General features: G+C 30.2%; 1 protein-coding gene across 1 annotated transcript; it reads left to right on the forward strand.

Annotated features, from left to right (window-relative positions):
* Positions 1–1,361: 1,361 nt before the first annotated feature.
* LOC114739888 (uncharacterized) lies at positions 1,362–18,189 on the forward strand. The gene is made up of 2 exons (XM_028927991.1): positions 1,362–1,863; positions 18,178–18,189. The coding sequence occupies exon 1, from the start codon at positions 1,432–1,434 to the stop codon at positions 1,825–1,827; it is 396 nt and encodes a 131-aa protein (XP_028783824.1). The 5' UTR covers positions 1,362–1,431; the 3' UTR covers positions 1,828–1,863; positions 18,178–18,189.
* Positions 18,190–19,051: the final 862 nt, after the last annotated feature.

A 19,051-nucleotide genomic window follows, 5' to 3' on the forward strand; every position in this document is an offset into this window, starting at 1 on the left:
TAGGACCAAAATCAACTCAAAAATTGGGATTAGGACCGGAGGAGTAATATATATAAATGTATGAGAGACAAGAATTCATAACATATTATATTATTATTATTATTGGAAGTGAAATAATAATACATATAGAGGGAGGGATGTGTGAGGACTGAGGAGTGTGGGTTTGCATGTGACAAGTCTGGGGAGGATCAGTAAATTATGAAAGGTGGAACACGCAAAATATACAAAAGGATCGATCGGCATGTGAAAGAGTGAGAAGTGAGCCCTCCCTCTGATTCCCAATTATATATATAATCCAAAACCCTATGAATGGCCCTACTCCAATTAGTCCTTATTGCTTGGTCCCTTCCTCGGCCTTTTGTTTTTGTTTTTGTTTTTTTTTACTACATTTCTTTAACAACGTTAACTGCCCCGCAACAATCCATTAGGTTATTGTCAAATTTGTTGTTACAAAATCTGCTGCCTTGGATCTTGCTTATATAAGATATATCTCCTCCCTCTCTGGTCATGTCTTGAAGGTCGCTGCCACAAGTTAAATGATAGTTATTGTTGCTTTCTTTTTGGGAATATTTGGATTTTAGTTACAAGACACTTTTTTAGAATTTCTTTCATGTTTATAATATGTCTCTGCATTAGTTATTTTCTTCCAATTGTATCTTATGGTAATTTTCTGAGTGGTGTAATATGGTGTGTGAAAAAACAAAAAGTGCTTTTAAAAAACTATATAAGGGTGAAGGCAGAATTTTTCTTTTTTGGGACAATATCAACCTCTCTTTCCTTTCGATGACTTATATAAAGAATCAAAAGAATTACATAATTTGATTAAAAGTGTTATAGAAATTAAATTAGAATAAAAATAAGACTGACTCAAAAATTTGTAAACGAGGGAATTTTGCATATTGGAGCACGTATATATTATTCTTACCATGGAAAAAGAATTAAAAACATGTTTCGCTTAGCATATTAGATTATACTAATTAACTTTAATATATATGTGTGTGTATTTTCTCCCCCCTTGTCAAGCCATCGTAAGACCTCTATGCATAAGGAAAGAGATCAAATGGACAATTGTAGATACTTACAAGGGGTGTTTTGATAAACAATATATTAAATGTTTACAGAAAGTTTATCTCATTTCTACCCCAAGAAAAGTTTATCTCATTTTGTTGTCATCCTTTAGTTTATATTATTGTGTAGCTGAAAGTGTTCCTTATCAGCCATCTTAAGATCTCTTAAGTTTGTAGGCTTCTAAGCCTCTCCATACCAAGAAAGCTTGGTAGGTCCCAAACCCCTCTGCATACATAGGCTCCCTTTGTTCTAAAAAGATGCCTTTCTCTTCTTCTAGCTAATTAATAAGTCAACCTTCTCTCTCTTTCCCCCTCACTCCTTAAAATCCCACCCACAAACTCTTTCCTCTCCACATGCTCGCCTATGGCTCTTGATCATCACAAAGATTCTCATCTGAACACCGGCGATGCTTGGCGATGGTATCCCCGCCGCGGTGTTCCCCTGTTGCGACGGCGGAAGGTGCAGATGGTGAGGCTGGGCGGGAAAAAGCCAGGGCGACGTCGAGTGCTTTTTGTGCTGAGAATGTTGAAGAAGATAAGGCTCAGGTGGTTGAAGTTGCAGTACCGACGGATGCTCAGAAATCTGAAAGAATACTACAGAAATCTGGTGAAGGACATGGTGGAAGCCGGCGCCACCATTGAGGCTTTTCAGCAGAGACTCTTCTTGGAGTCTACTTTTGCTGTTCCTGCTGGCGTCACCTTCTCCGTCTACCCTCACAGCTTCGGATCAGATCGCCCTCGAACCATCTTCATCTTGTGATCCATCTCTCTTTCATGTTCTGCATAACGAGGCTGTGTGTGTGTGTGTGTGTGCGTGTGTTCTCTCAGAATACGGATATGTCTCAGCTTTCATTAATCTTTGAACGTGCATGTTTGGCTTTTGTCACCCATTATTGATCCTTTCTGAAACGAGTATATATATCTGCTCATGGAGTAAAAGAAAATTTGAGGGACGGCTATTGTATATTCCTGAAATCTGAGACTAGACAACTGATATCTGGTGTATAATGAAGGAAACTGCAGGGAGAAAGCTAAGCTTGAGGTTCTTAGAAACTTGCCTTTAGTTTAATCTTATTTGTATATTTTTCTATCCGACAACCTAAGCATATGAGAATAGAGCTCGATCGAGTTGTGTTTATAAATATGATGTTGGAGAATATTGTTGGCCTTGCTGTAATCTCCGGTCTCCTTGCATGCGTCCTTATTCCAGTGAAACTGTAATGAGAAGAATTAGAAGAAGAATCAAATTAAAAGTGGTAGCAATTGTTCTAATTAACTAATCACCGTTTTAATTTGATCTCTTCATGTGTTTTTCATTCTTGTTTGGCTTCCTTGGCCTTGGGAATGAAAATACAGTTTAATATATTATCGAAGTGCGCTGATTGGCATGATGGGGCTGGTAGCTGAAATAAACAAAGTAAAACAGAATACGAATTCAATTTTATTTTCTTTTGCTGCACAATAACTATCATTTTGGAGCCGATCTACGCGTGATCACAGAGGACCTTCACATGTATGTTGATTTGGCGTATCCATAGGAGAATGTATTTTCTTCAAGTACTGACCCAAGTTTTGGACAAAAATAATAATTAATTAAAGAACACATTTCTTTAATCTAGTAATTAACTAGGCCATATTCAAGTTAATTACTCTTATTGTTTTCTTTGTCAATATTCTTCTCGTTTTACCAATCCTGGAAAATAGGGGATCTTGAGAACATCAAAGTTAAAGCCTGCTTTTTGCTTGTGGGCCGTGGCGCACCTTATATAACATTCCATTGTAATTCCGGTTTTTAAATTCATTTCTTGATTAACATAAAATCGTTTAAGATATAGGTATAGTCGTATAGTGGTATACTGGCCTCTGAAAGAGCCTTTTTTTTTTAAATACAAAAACTATCTCAAATTCTTAATATAAGAGGTAACTGACTAATTTGAATTGATTAAGTCAATTAATTAAATTAGTTATTTGTAATAAATAGGTGTTATTTTTCTTAAAATATTCTCGCTAATCAAATGTATTAGTTAGAATTACCATTTGATGAAATATTTAACATGTGCAACTACTGCGAGAATTATTTTAAAAAATAGATAAATATAAGAGACAAAATAAATTAAGATATCATATATAAGGCTAAATTAAAAATTAAAATATCTCTTCTATTAATGACCAAAAGTAGTGTATCATAGTCAAAGTTAGTGCTCCAATTGAAGAATCAACTGATCTTGCGACTTGTTATCTGTGTGTGTATGAAAATTCTAGCAAATATTGTGACTGTTTATCAAACTCCATGCCACACTACATTAGTTTAATTAGTGAATGACAAGAAGAAAAGCGAAGGCAAACTTCATTATATTTGGGTCTTGTTAATTAATCTTCTCTAGATTTTAAATATAGGAACTAGATTGCTAATTTATAGAAATTAAGAAAATTATTAGTTAAGTTGGTCATTTTTAAAATATTACGTATTGATTTCCCTAAAATACTCTTATTAATCATTTACATGTATATATTACTTGCTTTTGGAAAACTCATTTTAATATGTGTAATCAACAAGGAGAATTTATATTTAAAAAAACTATAAATTTGGAAGACAAATAGATTGATATCTTTACATTTAAAATTAAAACTCTCTATCAGTTCTTATATTTAGGACAAAATGAGTACATGATTTCATTAATCATCAAATTATAATATAAAATTTATAACCAGCTGCACTATTTATAAATTATGAATGAATAATGACTTAATGTTCATATTCAATGCAATAGAAATAATGTCTAATTTTAGAGAGAAGCATATTTGAACATGCTTAAGTATCAAGCCTAAAAAATGTATAAATAGATTATTTTTGTCAATTTAGCCAATTTAAATTTATCTAGGAATAAGTATACATTTTTTGTTAGGAAAATAAGAGATGAAATTGAAAAATAGATAAAGAAATAATAATCCAAATCCAGAACTATAAACAGTAACATGACAACTGTTATATGGCCAAAGACAGACAAACTATACAAAGCAAATGGATTAATCATCAGAGGGAAATTAATTAAATGGGGAATCATATATATAAAATACACATTCAGGCATATATTCCAAATATGACCTCCCTAATAACTCTATGGTTTGTCTTCAAGTGCGCTATGGATCTTATCTTTTGTCCCTTTGATTTGTTACGTTATTATTGTAATCACATCAAAATAAAGATGGTTCATAATGCAAATAATATTATCATCCCTACCAAAAATTTCATATTAAATCATCATACTCAGCTATCTGCAATCCATAGGATATATAGGTCACTAAAAAATAGCTCATGATCAATAAAATAGACAGGTTTTTTATCACGTCTTAATCATATATCAGGGATCGAATATAAATATTTTCCCTGACCAAAATTTCATATTAGAAATTCGTGATACGGATTGCTGAACATACTATTAAAAAGTGAGTCAATAAATTAAAAAATGGCAAGAAAATAAATCAATGGCGTCACCCTCTGCGTCTGTGACGTGCACATGATCACGATCTAACATGTTAGAGTATATGGAAGAATGTGGATGAACAAACAAGGTTGGAGATGATAAAGCATTATATATATTCTAGTGTTGTCTGTAGTCAATTAATTAATTAATTAGTTTGAACAACTCAAGCGTACAACATAATTAACCAGCCTAAAAATGGAATTAATGTTAATAAATTCGGTTGAAAATCAATGTTTTAATAATGCTTTACCGTATATATATTTTTTTGCCAGCTGTTTACTGTATATATAGCCGCAAACTTTTATAATGGTAGATATAATAGCTATATTATATATTATATACAGTGTAGTTATGGCCAATAACCTTAATGGGCTAAAAATGTATGGTAAATTGGATTAACTTGAACAATTTTTTGTTGGCGGCTGTGGTGCTTAAAAGATCGAAGATGTCCGTGCCATATATTAAGGATTAAATTATACTGGTGGAATTTAAAAAGTGTTTGGATAGAAACCAAATCATGGTTTTAAAAGTACTTTTACGGTATACGAAGTAAATATGTGAAGGAGTTTGTCTCGTTTTATGGAAAAGTTTTTTTGAAAAGCACTTTTATACAATCCCAAACACCCCCTAAGTTTATAGATTTTTTGCGATCATCCTTTATTTTTTTTAAGAATTATCTAGTGTGTAATATCATCATTTGATATGTGTGCGTTAGCGGGTCTAAATTAAATTAACAGATTTCTATGCGTTTTCTTTCTTTCTTTTTTTTGCGTTAGGCACATTTCTATCCGTTTTTTTTCCCTATTTATAAAGTTTGAGTTATTAATCTTATTTAATGGTATTGGCCTTCTTTTATTTGATCCAGAGTCCACGTCAATCCAATGTGTTAAATGAGTTATAATCTGATATATTTTAATAATGTATACATTTATTCGTCATTTGTATAGTGGTGTGAGCATGGTGATTATTACAAGAAAATAAGACTTTCAGCAATGATTTTCAAAAGTCTCATCTCTAACCGCGATAGATAATTTTGGTGATGACTTTCTAGAATCGCTGGCCTTCAGTAATATCTTTAAAAAGTGACTGCTGAAAATTTAATTTTTACGAGTTGCTGTTAAAGGTTAAGTTACACTACAAAATAAATTTTATATTTAAAATCAGAGGTTCACGGGTATAAAATGAAATCAATTTTCTTATTTTTTCAAAAAAAGTATTAAAATTATTTTGGAAAATTCGTTCTTTTTTTATTTGAGATGGAGATATATTGAAGAATTACGTGGTCAATATGTCCACCGGCAAAGCACCAGAGGTAGGTGGCACTGATATCACCACTAATAAACAATAATTATCTCATGGGTTTAATTAGATACCAATATTATAATCACGAACACCAGCTAACGTGTTTCTTGATGACCACGACTAAGCATTTTAATTATCCTTTGTAATTTTCTAATGCGTGCTTTGAAGTTTTGATTGAAAAAAATAAGTATATGTTAAAATCTTTTTAAAATTCCTTAATATGTTTTTAGTTTATTTAATCTATTCTCTACGTAATCATCTCTGTTACGTCATAATTAAAGTTCGTAAAATTAAGAGTATAATAATAATAAAAATAATAATATGTCTTAGCCCTTTAAAACAATGGATGTGTATTGTGCAGAAACAAAAATGAGGCCATTTTCTTTGGTTCCCATCTCGTAATGTCCATGTTTGTCAAATAATAATAATAATAAGATCGTAATAAATATATGTATTTATTATTGAACCAAAGGAGTCATAAAATATTTTTTATGGAATCTGAGCAATATACGGGGTACTATGAAATTTATATTATATTACCTCATGTCTTAATTATAAAATCCCGTCTGTAGACGATAAATATCAAACAATAAATAGAATGACAAAATATTTTTGGGTCAAAAAAGGATGGAAACAATAAGGATGCATTAAACGATGTGGGCTTTGGGCTGCTTGGTTTTACAAAACCGCATGACCTTCACGTGATTTCTTCCAACCCTCCTTTCACTGTCACCCATTATTTCTACATCTTCTTCTCTAATTCTGTTACTCTCTTCCCCTTTTCAATTAGATTTTTTCCCGCTATTTATGTGGTCTACAATTCTATTGTTAGGTATTGATTGACCACCTTCAACATGTGTTTAGAAACTATTTAATTAATTTGAATATATTAAAAATGAAATTAATTAATTATAACAAATGCAGTATGATTCTTAAAATACTTGTGTATAATACTAGATTATTTATCAAGTCAATTAATTTGAAAAAAATAATAAGTACAAGAGATAATGTGAATTAAGTTCTTATATTTAGAAGCAGATTTTTATTTCTTTTTGTGTGTTTCTGGGCGTGTCCATTATGCCAGTTATGACTTCTCACTCTTCAGTCACACATGCACAGGCGTCATAATGAAAAGGTGGGGGTGAGCTTGATTTGGGGCACCATGTCATAATTGAAGGCCAAAAGTTAGTAGTGTTTACCATTGTTGTGGTCGGTAGGGAATGCAGGAAATTGGCTTGAAATGTTGGAAGCCTAATTGGCTCCCACGTTTTTCTGGTGCAAACAAGGCTGGCAAGTGGTACGTATGTATGGTTTGAAGAGCTTGTCAACTTTGTAATCCTACTCCACTTAATCTGCTTCACACATAAACGTCTCGAACCTGTGACATGTGGGAGGATCAATCAACATGACACCTAAATATCAACACTTGGTGTCCCAGTAAGAGCCATAGCAACGTCCCTAACTAGTTTTGAAAGACCATCATTGATCTAATCTCGTTTATAACTTCAAACTATCAATTTCTTCCCCATTCATTTTAAAAAAAAAAACAAGAAATTGGAGAAGATACTAAGGGGAAGAAGGGGATTTCAGGATTTCTTTTGCAAATGAACCACGTGTTAATAAATCACACCTCGAAACTAGCTGTTGAAGTTAGAAAACTTAAGCTTTTATAAGATCTCACACTCACAGCAACCCTTCTGATATAGGAATTATGACAATACGCTCTTGATAATGTAGCTGGAGTTAGAAAAACCAAGGCCTAAGGCAATCATTTTAGTGACATTTTATTTAAAAGTTGTCAAATTCTAGAAGATGAAGATTGGTCCCCAAGAAAGGAGAAGGAAGAGCCAACCAGAAATTGAGCACATGAATTCAGCCAATAATGATGCAGCATTAGAAAGTGGGAATGGCCCTTTCTCCCACATATATCGTCCAATTTGGAATTTGCGCATTTCTCCCCCTCCGCACATTGCTTTTAGCATATTCCCCATCATCATATCTGCCCCCAGCACTCCAATCATAGTTGAATTCATTCATCCATGTGAATTTTATGCTCTCTATTTTGCAAATAATCTCTCACTTCTATATTCCATTTTCCTTACCTTTGAATTTTGCCTATATCACTCCATGCAATTACTTACTTCACTTTTTATTTATTTATTAGTATAAAAAGGTATATTTTGATATCAACTGAGGTTCCAACGTAAGAAAAACTATAAGCCTTGCAAGTTTATAGTTTATAGTTTATACTAGCCCCGATCCTTAATATAAGACCCTATTTGACTTTTATTTTGATCTTAAATATAAGACCCCAATCCACTTTATCTCTTATATTTATACATTTTTTTTCAAAGTAGTCCTTCTAACAATGATAGTTCTAGTCAATACATTTGATTAGCAAGGATATTTTAGGAAAGATAACACCTATTTAAGACAAATAACTAACTCAATTTACTTCCTTAATCTCCTCAAATTAATCAACTGATTCTTATAATTAGGACTGGAGATAGTAGTTTATAGTTTTTCTTTATATACGTTGGAACTTTAGTTCATATCAAAATATACCTTTTTACTTAAAAATCTAAAGGCATTATCGAGAAAAAATAATGAAGTTTAAAGTTTTTTTATCAATAAGAATGAAGCTTAAGCATTATGTACAAATTCAAATTGATGAAGTGATAACGGATCTTATTGTTGAGCAAGTGATTAGAAATTTAATTCCCAACTTTTGTATGTACTGTAAATTTAATTAGGAGAGTCGTATTTTTTGTCCCCAAGTTTGTTTGTTTTGGTCCAAATGCCCTCCAAGTTAAATATAAAGCTTTGAATGGTGAGAAAATTATTTACACATATTATATATAGAGATTGAGAGTTTTGCACAGTTTTAATAGTAATTTTTTTAATGTTTTTCTTATTTCATTTAATATTTTTTTTTTCCGATGTGAATTTCATTTAATAAAATAAACCCGATTAAAAATTGAAAAGAATGAGATAAGAATCCTTATGAGACAATTATTGATATTTCAGTTCGTTAAGACAACGACTTTTTAAATTACCAACTAGAATGTATTATATCAATCATTTTATTTTAGTATAAGATCAGAATATTAATAATTCACTTTATAAAAGATGTAAATAACATTGTGATTCATAATGCAGGGGAGTCCCGATCAAAAATCTTGGGCGGTGTTAGTGCTTCTAGTCCATTTCAGGTCTGGCAGGAAAATGTCGTTTCCAACTCCATTGTCGTTTCGGTCATCTAATTAAATTATTACAAAAATTATAAATTTAATTGAAATTATTTTATTGGTCGGTGCAGGTGTGGAAGGAAGAACGAGAAGGGGTTTCCAAGTGGGCTGTCGTTTTGGAGGCCGGTGCCTGAGTTGCTTGCTGAAACTGAATTTGACTTTGCCTGGTGTGAAACTTCAAGGTTGAAACGGTCTCCTCCCGCGGTCAAGACTTTGACTCTTTCGTTCTCACGGTGTCGTTTTTGCGTGGGCAAACTGTTAGTGTTGAGCCAGGTGTCGTCCTTTTCTTTCGTTCATATTCAAATCACCTTGAATAAATTGTGTGAGAGTAAAAGAGTGTTTGGATGAAATCAAAACCATAGTTTTAAAAATACTTTTACAGCATATAAAATAAATATGTAAAAAATTTGTTTCATTTTATAAAAAAATATTTTTAAAAAGTATTTTTAAATGCTACCAAACACTCCTGGTGTAACTGCATATACCCATACCCACACACGCGCGCGCATGTAACTGCACTTGATACTCTTTTCATCTTCTTCATAAAATAGAGAGCCGCGTCATTAAATTTTTAATATATTATTTTACCCTATATTTATTATTGTTTGTATACTAATATTTTATTGAAATGTATATATCAAAATATATTAAATAAAAATAAAACTAATAAAATTAAATATTTTTTTAGCTTCAGTGAAAGCATGTTATCAAAAAATTGTAACTAGAATCAAAAGAATATAATATATTAATATGTGTCATTGAACTAGAATCAAAAGAATATAATTAAAAAAAAAAGAGTTAGAATATTTATAATTTGTCATTAACGCGGTATGTGTTGATGATTATCATTATCAAGTAACTACTACCTCTTCTGATTTTAATTATAAACTTTTATTTGTAATTTATACTAAAATCTTATAAGTTGAACCAAAAGGAGTTTTTTTTCTTTTTTTGGTTAGGAAACGGTAGAGATGGAAATCAGGGCCGGCCCGGCCCTCCAGGGCTGACGGGCTTAAAAGGACCAACTCTCCAGGATTGAAGTTTTAAAAATATCCCAATTTGCTAGGCCCGGCCCTTAAGCTACAGGGCTCAGGGCCGGCCCGCGGGTTTTTGGCCCGTTTGAAAAAAAAACTATTTTTTATATTTATCATAACTTTTATAAAAAAATAAAAATAAACCAATGAAATTATTAAATAAAAGACATAAATATAAATAAAACTAAGTCACAAATATAAAATATCATCATATATAAATATCCATAAACATTCAAGAATATCTAAAACATTCATTAACAAGATAACAATATCCAAAAGTTTTATTTATAGTGCAATTGTGCAATAAATAAACACTATCATTAATCTTTTGAAATTTCATCATCACTATAATTAATTACTCTTCTTTATAAGTATGCTTTTCTTTCGTAATAAAAATATTAAGTTTTTCTTCTTTATAAGAATTTTACTTTTAAATTGTACAATCTAGCTATTATTTTACTTTAATATGAGAAACATTATTGTTGAAACTCATGAATTTATAATTCAAATTATAGAATCACAAGTTATATAAGTATAAAAATACTCTATTATCAAATATATATATAGTTTAAAAATATCAACGCATATAATATAAATCAAATCATTATTAAAGTCCAAATTAACCCTTTTTTAAAAATTTAATTGAATAAATTATTGTCTAACACTAAATTTAATTTTAAAATGATAATAATAACTAAATATTTGAAATATTGTTAACAATATAAAAAATTAATAATATTAAAATTATATAAAAAATTTAAAAAACAAAAAAAATTATAAAATGACTTAAAAAGGCCGGCCCGCGGCCCTCCGGGGTTGGCCTTTTTAAACCCTTGGCCTTCCAGGGCCAGCTCTCTAGAGTTTATTTTTTATTTAAAAAGAAAAATATCAAACCCGACCTTTATAATTTCATGATATAAACAGGCCGGCCTAACGGGTTCGACCTATTTTCTCGACTCTACGAAAATTTATATCAACGAAAACAGTAAATAAAGACTCTTACTATATGAAATTATAATTTGAAACTCTTAGTTTGAGAAACAACAAATAAAAACCCGATCTGATATTACAAATATGAAATCTTAGTAAAATATTTAAAATACTCTTTAACCAAGTGACAAGTTAACTATAGAAAATGAGAAGTTCACTTTAGCGAATAATAACTTTAATAAACCAAATCACAACTTGGTTGAGGGTATGCCAAATGATAAGTTAACTGTAAAAAATAACAAATTCACTTTAGTGAATGACAATTTCAGCAGACCAAATCATGACTTGGTTGAAGGGTATTTCAGATATTTCACTAAAATTTCATATTTGTAATATGAGACCGGGTATTTATTTGTCATTTTTCAAATTGAGTGTCCCAAATTATAATTTCACATATTAAGAGTTTTCATTTGCTTTTTTTTTATATATTAAATGTGAATTTCTAATTTATGAAATATTGAGTTGCAAATGAAGGCAAACAACATTTTTGTTAAATATGTCACCAAAATTTTTTTTTGTCAAATAATGTTGATTTTTATTAACATCAACTTCTCCAATCAAATTGAACTTTTGTTAAAATAAAAATGCACATTGATAAAATAAAAATCTCACATGAAAAAGTATGATATAAAAAGCATATGTGATGGATATAAATAATTTGATCTAAATTTTTGTCTTATTGAAAATGAATAATAATTTTTACAATATATGCATGTGTCAGGAGTGACACGTATGTAGTACTCTTCCGGTTCTTAATATGGGACCTAATTATTGAGTTGATTTTTATTTTAAATATAAGATCTATTTATCATATTTATCATTTTTTTTAAACTACTCCTATTAATACTCCTTCAACCATAATTAAGTAGAATATGGAGGGAGGATATTAAAAAAGATGCTCATAATATTTTAAGAAAAACATGTCATATTTCTTATAATTAACTAACTTATCTAATTTTTTTAATTTAATTAAATTAGTTAAATAAATTTTATATTAACGACCAGATAAGTATTATTATAATTCAGTCGAAAATTGCGGTGACTGTGAGGATTCTTTTCGTTGGTGTAGTTTAAAGTGCGCACGCTCCTCTCACGGGTTGACCAATTTTTGATGGCCCAAAAAAATGTTGACCAATGGGGAACGCTCGAAATGGAAGTCTTCATCTACCAAAAGATATGAATTCTTATTCACCAAACAAAAAAAGATGCGTATTCTTATTTCACAATTTTCGTCTTCTAATTCCCCAACTTGCCTTAATTATTTCCCTTCATATTTCAAAAATTTCAAACTCAATGCCTTATGTATAGCAAAGTCAATCACATGTAGGAAAAATAATAATACAAGTATATGCAGGATGTTTTCTCATTTGTTATATTTTAATTTATTAGAGTATGACGATAAAAGATCTAAATTTTTTTAACATTAACAATATCCATGAGCTTAGTTTAATATTGATAATTTATTTCTGTAGAACATGGTTTCATATTCTTTCGGCAATACTATGGACTATGGTCGTCTCATCATGCCCTTTCTTTTCCTTAAGGGATTAATATTGTCATCTATTTCCACCATTAATACTGTATATGCTTGTTCACTGTAGATTTTATGAAAATAATCGTACGGCCAATTCCAATTTCGATTTGAATTGGACTCCAAAGCCTATGCATTTGGTCCAGCATCAAAAGAGTTTTGGTAATATGTATAAGGGTTAAACTACGTTAAGCACTTTGAACTATTTTTTTTAAATATCAGCACCCTAGATAATTTTTTGGCCTCTTGCTAGATGCACCAAAAGATATTTTTAAATACTGAATGCATCTAAAAGAAATGCTGTAGGTCTTGTTTGGTATAAAACATTAAAAATGAGGGGTAAGGATTGGGATTGAGATTAAGAAAATTACATGGGATTAGACAAATCCATTCATATGGGATTAGAGAGTATCATGACATGGTACTTCGTAATCCCATATGGATGGGTTTGTCTAATCCCATGTAAGTACTCCCTAATCCCACATAGATAGGTTTGTGTAATTCTGTGTAACAGTTAATTAATCATACTAAATATTTTTTTAATAATTTTTTTCAATTGCAATCGTTGTCCTTATCCTTTATTTTAATGTTTTGTTCCAAACGGGACCTTAGAATGTTGAATGTATCAAAAAAATACTTCAAAGTGCCAGATGTACTTAAAAAAATATTTCAAGGTGTTGATTGTACCACAGAATATTTTAGGGTATTGGATGCTTCTGAGAAAATACTTTGGGCTACTGTATACACCTTAACCCTATATAAAATGGTTAATGAATCAAATTATTTTCAATATATTTAAAAAAATATATTTTAAGTAGCATTTTTGCAATATATATTATTTTTTAAAATACAACAGCACCATAAAACCATGGGAATTTAATATGATTTTTATTATACATATATATTTTAGAATAGATACTATGCAACTAACACGCAATGCTTTTAAAAATGCATTAATTAAGTTTCAGTGGAAACAGTATTTGTACAGTAACTACTAATTAACTAGGAACCCAATTTTATATACGCATTTAATCTTGTTAAAAAAATTTGGATTTATTTTAAAATACATAAAAAAAATAATGTAAACATTTATAGAAAGAGAGAAGCATGATTTCTCATTACCATGCCAGGGCCTTATCGTTTATTTTGAGATAGTCTCAAATGAAAATCGATCATAGACTCCTAGCTTAATGATTTTTGATGAAGTTGTTAGTTGTAAATTGTATACTTTACTTTAATTAAATATATTAAAATTAATTCCTCATCATCAATTAATCTTTCCCCCAATGATCACCTAATATATACTCCTCCGGTCCTTAATATAGGACCCAATTATTGAGTTAGTTTTGGTCCTAAATATAAGACCCATTTCTCATATTTATCAATAATCCCTAAATTACCCCTATGGATACTCCCTTAATCATAATCAAGTAGAAGAAGGAGAGGGGGTATTGAGAAAGATGATTATGGTGTTTTAGGAAAAACGTGTCATATTTATTACAATTAACTAACTTACCTAACTTCATTAATCTAATCAAATTAGTTAAATGGGTCTTATATTAAGGACCGGAGGAGTATATATTTTTATGTACTGAGAATATTCCTCATCAAGCAGCAAATGACTAATCCCTTTCAAAATATAAAAATTATGTAACTGCGCTTTATCTCTTCAGCAAGATTTGTTAGCAGCACCAGCACGGGCACTTAACAAGTATAGATATTTATAGATATTATTTTGGCGATGAAAAAAAAGAAGAGAGTTCTAAAAAAAATACCTCTTGAATTTTAAAATTTTAAATTAGTTTTATTTACTACACTTTAATAGTAATAAACTACATTTAAAAAGCAAATACCAATATATTTTGTGGTGATTTTTTATTTAAAATTTTAAAATTTCATAGGTAGTTTTTTGGATTTTCCCAATAAAAAAATATCTTGTAGTGCATTATTGCACGCACATCTTTAAAAAGGGGCCAGGGGCACCGATCCATTATGTCGTGTAATTAATATGACCACGAATCTGGCAGTCCAACGCTCTGTTTGGATAGCACCCCAAACCATGGTTTGGGGACCCAAACCATGGTTTGGGGAAAATGCTACCCAAACAGCCTCTCCAAAAACCAAAACCATGGTTTTGGGTCAAAACCATGGTTTTGACTCCAAAACCATGGTTTTGGAAAAAGCAAAATTTTTTTGTTTTTGGAGAAAAAAGGGAGAGTATGAGGGCCTATATGATATGTATCTTGTTATTTTTTTTATAAACATATTTTTTTATAAATATATTTAATCTTATATTTTATAAATATATATAGACATTAATTATTTATTAATTATATTATCTTATGTATTATTAATTATGTTGGTAAAAAACATATTATTAACAATTTTATTTCTTCAAATTAAAATATATCATAAAATCTATTTTTTCTGTAATTATCATATTAACTTATGTCTTTTTTTTAGTAATTTGTATATATAAAAAGTGCTTCTGATAACAACTATCCAAACACTCTCACTTCTCAGAATCACTTTTTTACAAAATCTATTCTTCACAGAATCTATTTTTTCCAGAATCTATTCTCCAGAATCACTTTTCCAAACCACGGTTTGGTTTCATCCAAACACACCCTTAATGTGCCAATGTCTACATCTGCATGTATATTCAGTATTTTTTTTTTAAAAATTCCAATATATGTTTTGATATTTCATGTTACTCTTCTGCCAAAATTTCGGATGTTTTGTTCTGAAAATTTAATAATTACGCACCGTAATTTTTTTTAATAGGCACGGCTATAATATAATCCTAGTATTTATCAAAGCTACTGCTTAACGTTGTGAGTTTTATAATATGCTTTTTACACAGCATAAGTATATTAATTTCTTCCCATCGTAGTCGCCGCCTCCCATGATACACCCTCATAAATTAAGGCTTCAGACATCCAATAAAAATTTTCCAACTTTGCAAGTTTAAAAAAAAAAAAAAAAGAAGCAAGAGAATCATAAAAGTTGTTTGTAAGAATACAGAAGCACTTTTCGATATACATATTTATGATAAATTGAAGAAATTAAATCTTAATAAAATGTTTCAGTTTTCAAAATAATATTTATTTTATGAATATCTTGTCATAATTGCACTATGTGGTAAGAAATGAGTCATGTTATTTCTTTTTCTTAGGACAAACCAAAAGTATCCTTAATTTCCTCCTACTTAATTAGGACTGTACTACGAATAAAAATTAATATTCAAACTCCTAATCAGTTTTTAAAGGGATGACAGTCTCTACCACTTACGTTAACCTCTAAAGTTGGCAGTCATATTATTTCATGTGTTATGTATTTTTTGTTTTACTCCTCCGATCCTTAATATAGGACCCAATTATTGAGTTAGTTTTGGTCCTAAATATAAGACCCATTTCTCATATTTATCAATAATCCCTAAATTACCCCTATGGATACTCCCTCAATTATAATCAAGTAGAAGAAGGAGAGGGGGTATTGAGAAAGATGATTATGGTGTTTTAGGAAAAACGTGTCATATTTATTACAATTAACTAACTTACCTAACTTCATTAATCTAATCAAATTAGTTAAATGGGTCTTATATTAAGGATCGGAGGAGTATATTGATATGATGAATTTCTACAAAGCAGCCTAACTTTCTTCCAAATCTTTTTTCCTGACCAGCAACTTTCTTCCAAATCTAAGACTTGGTACCTTGGAGATTTGTACTAGTAAGCGTGACATACATATATAACAAGGGGGCTGCGTTTGACTGCTCAATAGTTATAATTCTTATGGTCTTATCCAAATGATCCCTCCTTTTTAAGTCCCTGACTTCACGTAGCAGAAAGAGAACGATGTGATTCCAAAAACCAACGAAGCAATCTCGTACCTTCCCAGTTCACGCTAAACGAAACATATATTTACATATACAGGTCAACCTGTTTGGCTGCCAAACTGGCGGCTATCATGTTTATATACTCTCCTGCTCTTAAATATATTATAAAATGAGCTTTATATTTAAGATTAGGAGAGTATTATTTAAAAGATAAAATTTTCTGCATCATCCATTAAGTTTGCTGACGAAACAATAACACCACATAGCAGTGGAGAAAAGCCAATCATAGAGGAGGGCAGGGACAAGTTAAGATATGTGGAGTAAATGAAAACTATTTTGTTAATTAAGGTAGGGAAGAAATAAAAAAGATTCCCCCACGCCTTAAATATGCTTTAATTAAGTATGTTTTTGGTTATAGAATAACGAAGAAAGAGTCCACTAAATCTAAATGAGTGAGCTTGGACTTTAATCTGAAAATTAAAACAAATTATTAAAGTATGTATAATTGTATATTGCACAAAGTGGGGTTACTCAGAATTTGAACCAAACAAAGGTTAATGTTGTTGAAAGCTTACTGTCTCCAGCACTCAAAATCTTCAAATCCTGTCTATGATGTGATTGTACTATGTGCCCCCACTAGCACCGGTTGGTTGTTACACACACACACACACACACATGTTTATATATATTATAAGCCATTTTTTGTTACATTTTTTCTGCTTTGATCTTTGTGTGTAAAAAAAAAAAAAGTGGCGGTGAACAAAAGGGATTGTTATTTTTCTCTTTTTGGTTAGGGAGTGTTTATATTTGAATCCATTATTGTAGATTTTTAGTTCATTCTAATGTTAGTTACGTATTTTCTACTTTTCCTTAATCAATCCTTTTGCTTCTGGGAAGGAATCAATAATATAATGACAAATACTTATTTCTTTAACTAATTGTGTGCATCTTTTTAGGTTATAGTGGTTTGGTGGATATATATTAATAAATATTTTGTTAAAATTTCCAATTCTAATTTAGTCAACCTTTTGTTGTGTTCATGGCCCAGGAAATAATACTAATAAAAAATAGGATGGACGGAGCAGTTACTTAATGCTTTGATTAAATGGTTTACTAATTGTACAAGACATATACAAATGGTATCGGTTCAAATTATAACATTTATTTTTTTGACAATTTATTAATTACTTTCAGTTAATTCAAATTTGAGTTGGGTCGGGTCATTTTAGGAAAACCCATCATGATGCCCGTTTTTTCTTTTTCTTTGGCCTGTGCAAGGTTTAAACTGCGAAAAGATAACCCTATTTTTTGAATTAATGAATATATATATCTTTTGACCCAAAAAAAATACTTCTTTTGGTCTAAAATATAAGAGTTAGTTAAGGGTCCTAAATATAAAACATCAATCTATTTTATCTTTCAAATTTATAATATGTCTTTAAAAATATTGTTATTGATTGTAAGATATTTCCACCAAAGTATAGTTCCAATATGCATAATTGAATAACGATAATTAAAAGAAGTCAATACACATTTATTATAAATAACAAATTTAACTAATTTTTTTAATCTTTTAAAATTAGTCATTTAGCTATTAAGGATATGAGGTAGTATATATATTCCTAGTAAATACCCTAAATTCCACAAATATATACTTTCACTGTCTTCTCATTGAAAATTAGAAATATATGTATTTAAAATAAAGTAATCAATGCTCCAACAGTTCTTACAATGTAATTTATATTTAAGATCATAAGAATCAAGATATTACTCATATCTTTTTCCCTTAAAGTACAGGTATCCTTTTATTGTAGGTAATCTTATTTAAGGTACTATTGAGTACTAAATATAGGCATCTCTCCCAACAAGGATTCAAATATTAGTTTGCTATATTGTGAGAAACTAGCTCCTTTTGCTAGATTTAATTCCCGTTAGTACAGACAACTCCTATCTACACAAATGATCGGAGGAAATATTCTACATCACCTAACCCATCCTCTGCGTGCATAAATGCCAAGGCAATATATAATTTTACTAGAGAAAATGAATTAGGCAACGAACTCAACTGGAATCTCGCACATTATATTACATTGAAGAAAAAAAAATGGTAACTTAATTTTATCATGATTTACATATTTGGACTTTGGTATAAATTTTGCATTATACTCTTTTCGATTCTCAATATAAAATGCTTTCTAAAAGTTTTCTTTGGTCCTTAATACAAAATACGACCATCTCCATGAACACACAGCTGCATTTAAAGAAAGAAATGGGACAACAAAATCACATCCCAAAAAAAAATGTCTCACAGATATTCCACGATACTGACATATCCAAAACGCAAATTTTAGAATAGCATATTATCATTTAATGAGGAGTAAAAGGAAAACTAATGATAAAAAAAATAATGACATTTTTTTCACCTTGATAAAAAATTAATGACATGACTTATAATTAGGATAGAAAAATTATTTCTTCTTCTCTGACCTCATAAATAGGATGACTGGACAAGAGCGGTAACTCAATAGATCCGTTAAAAAAGTTATACACTACATT

The sequence above is a fragment of the Neltuma alba genome, unplaced genomic scaffold (genome assembly GCF_004799145.2).
Source record: "Neltuma alba isolate B1F8T4 unplaced genomic scaffold, ASM479914v2 tig00002951_pilon, whole genome shotgun sequence".
NCBI classification, from domain to species: domain Eukaryota; kingdom Viridiplantae; phylum Streptophyta; class Magnoliopsida; order Fabales; family Fabaceae; genus Neltuma; species Neltuma alba.

Coding starts and splice junctions, on each gene's coding strand:
- LOC114739888 (XM_028927991.1), top strand. CDS start 1,432: ATGGCTCTTGATCATCACAAAGATTCTCATCTGAACACCGGCGATGCT.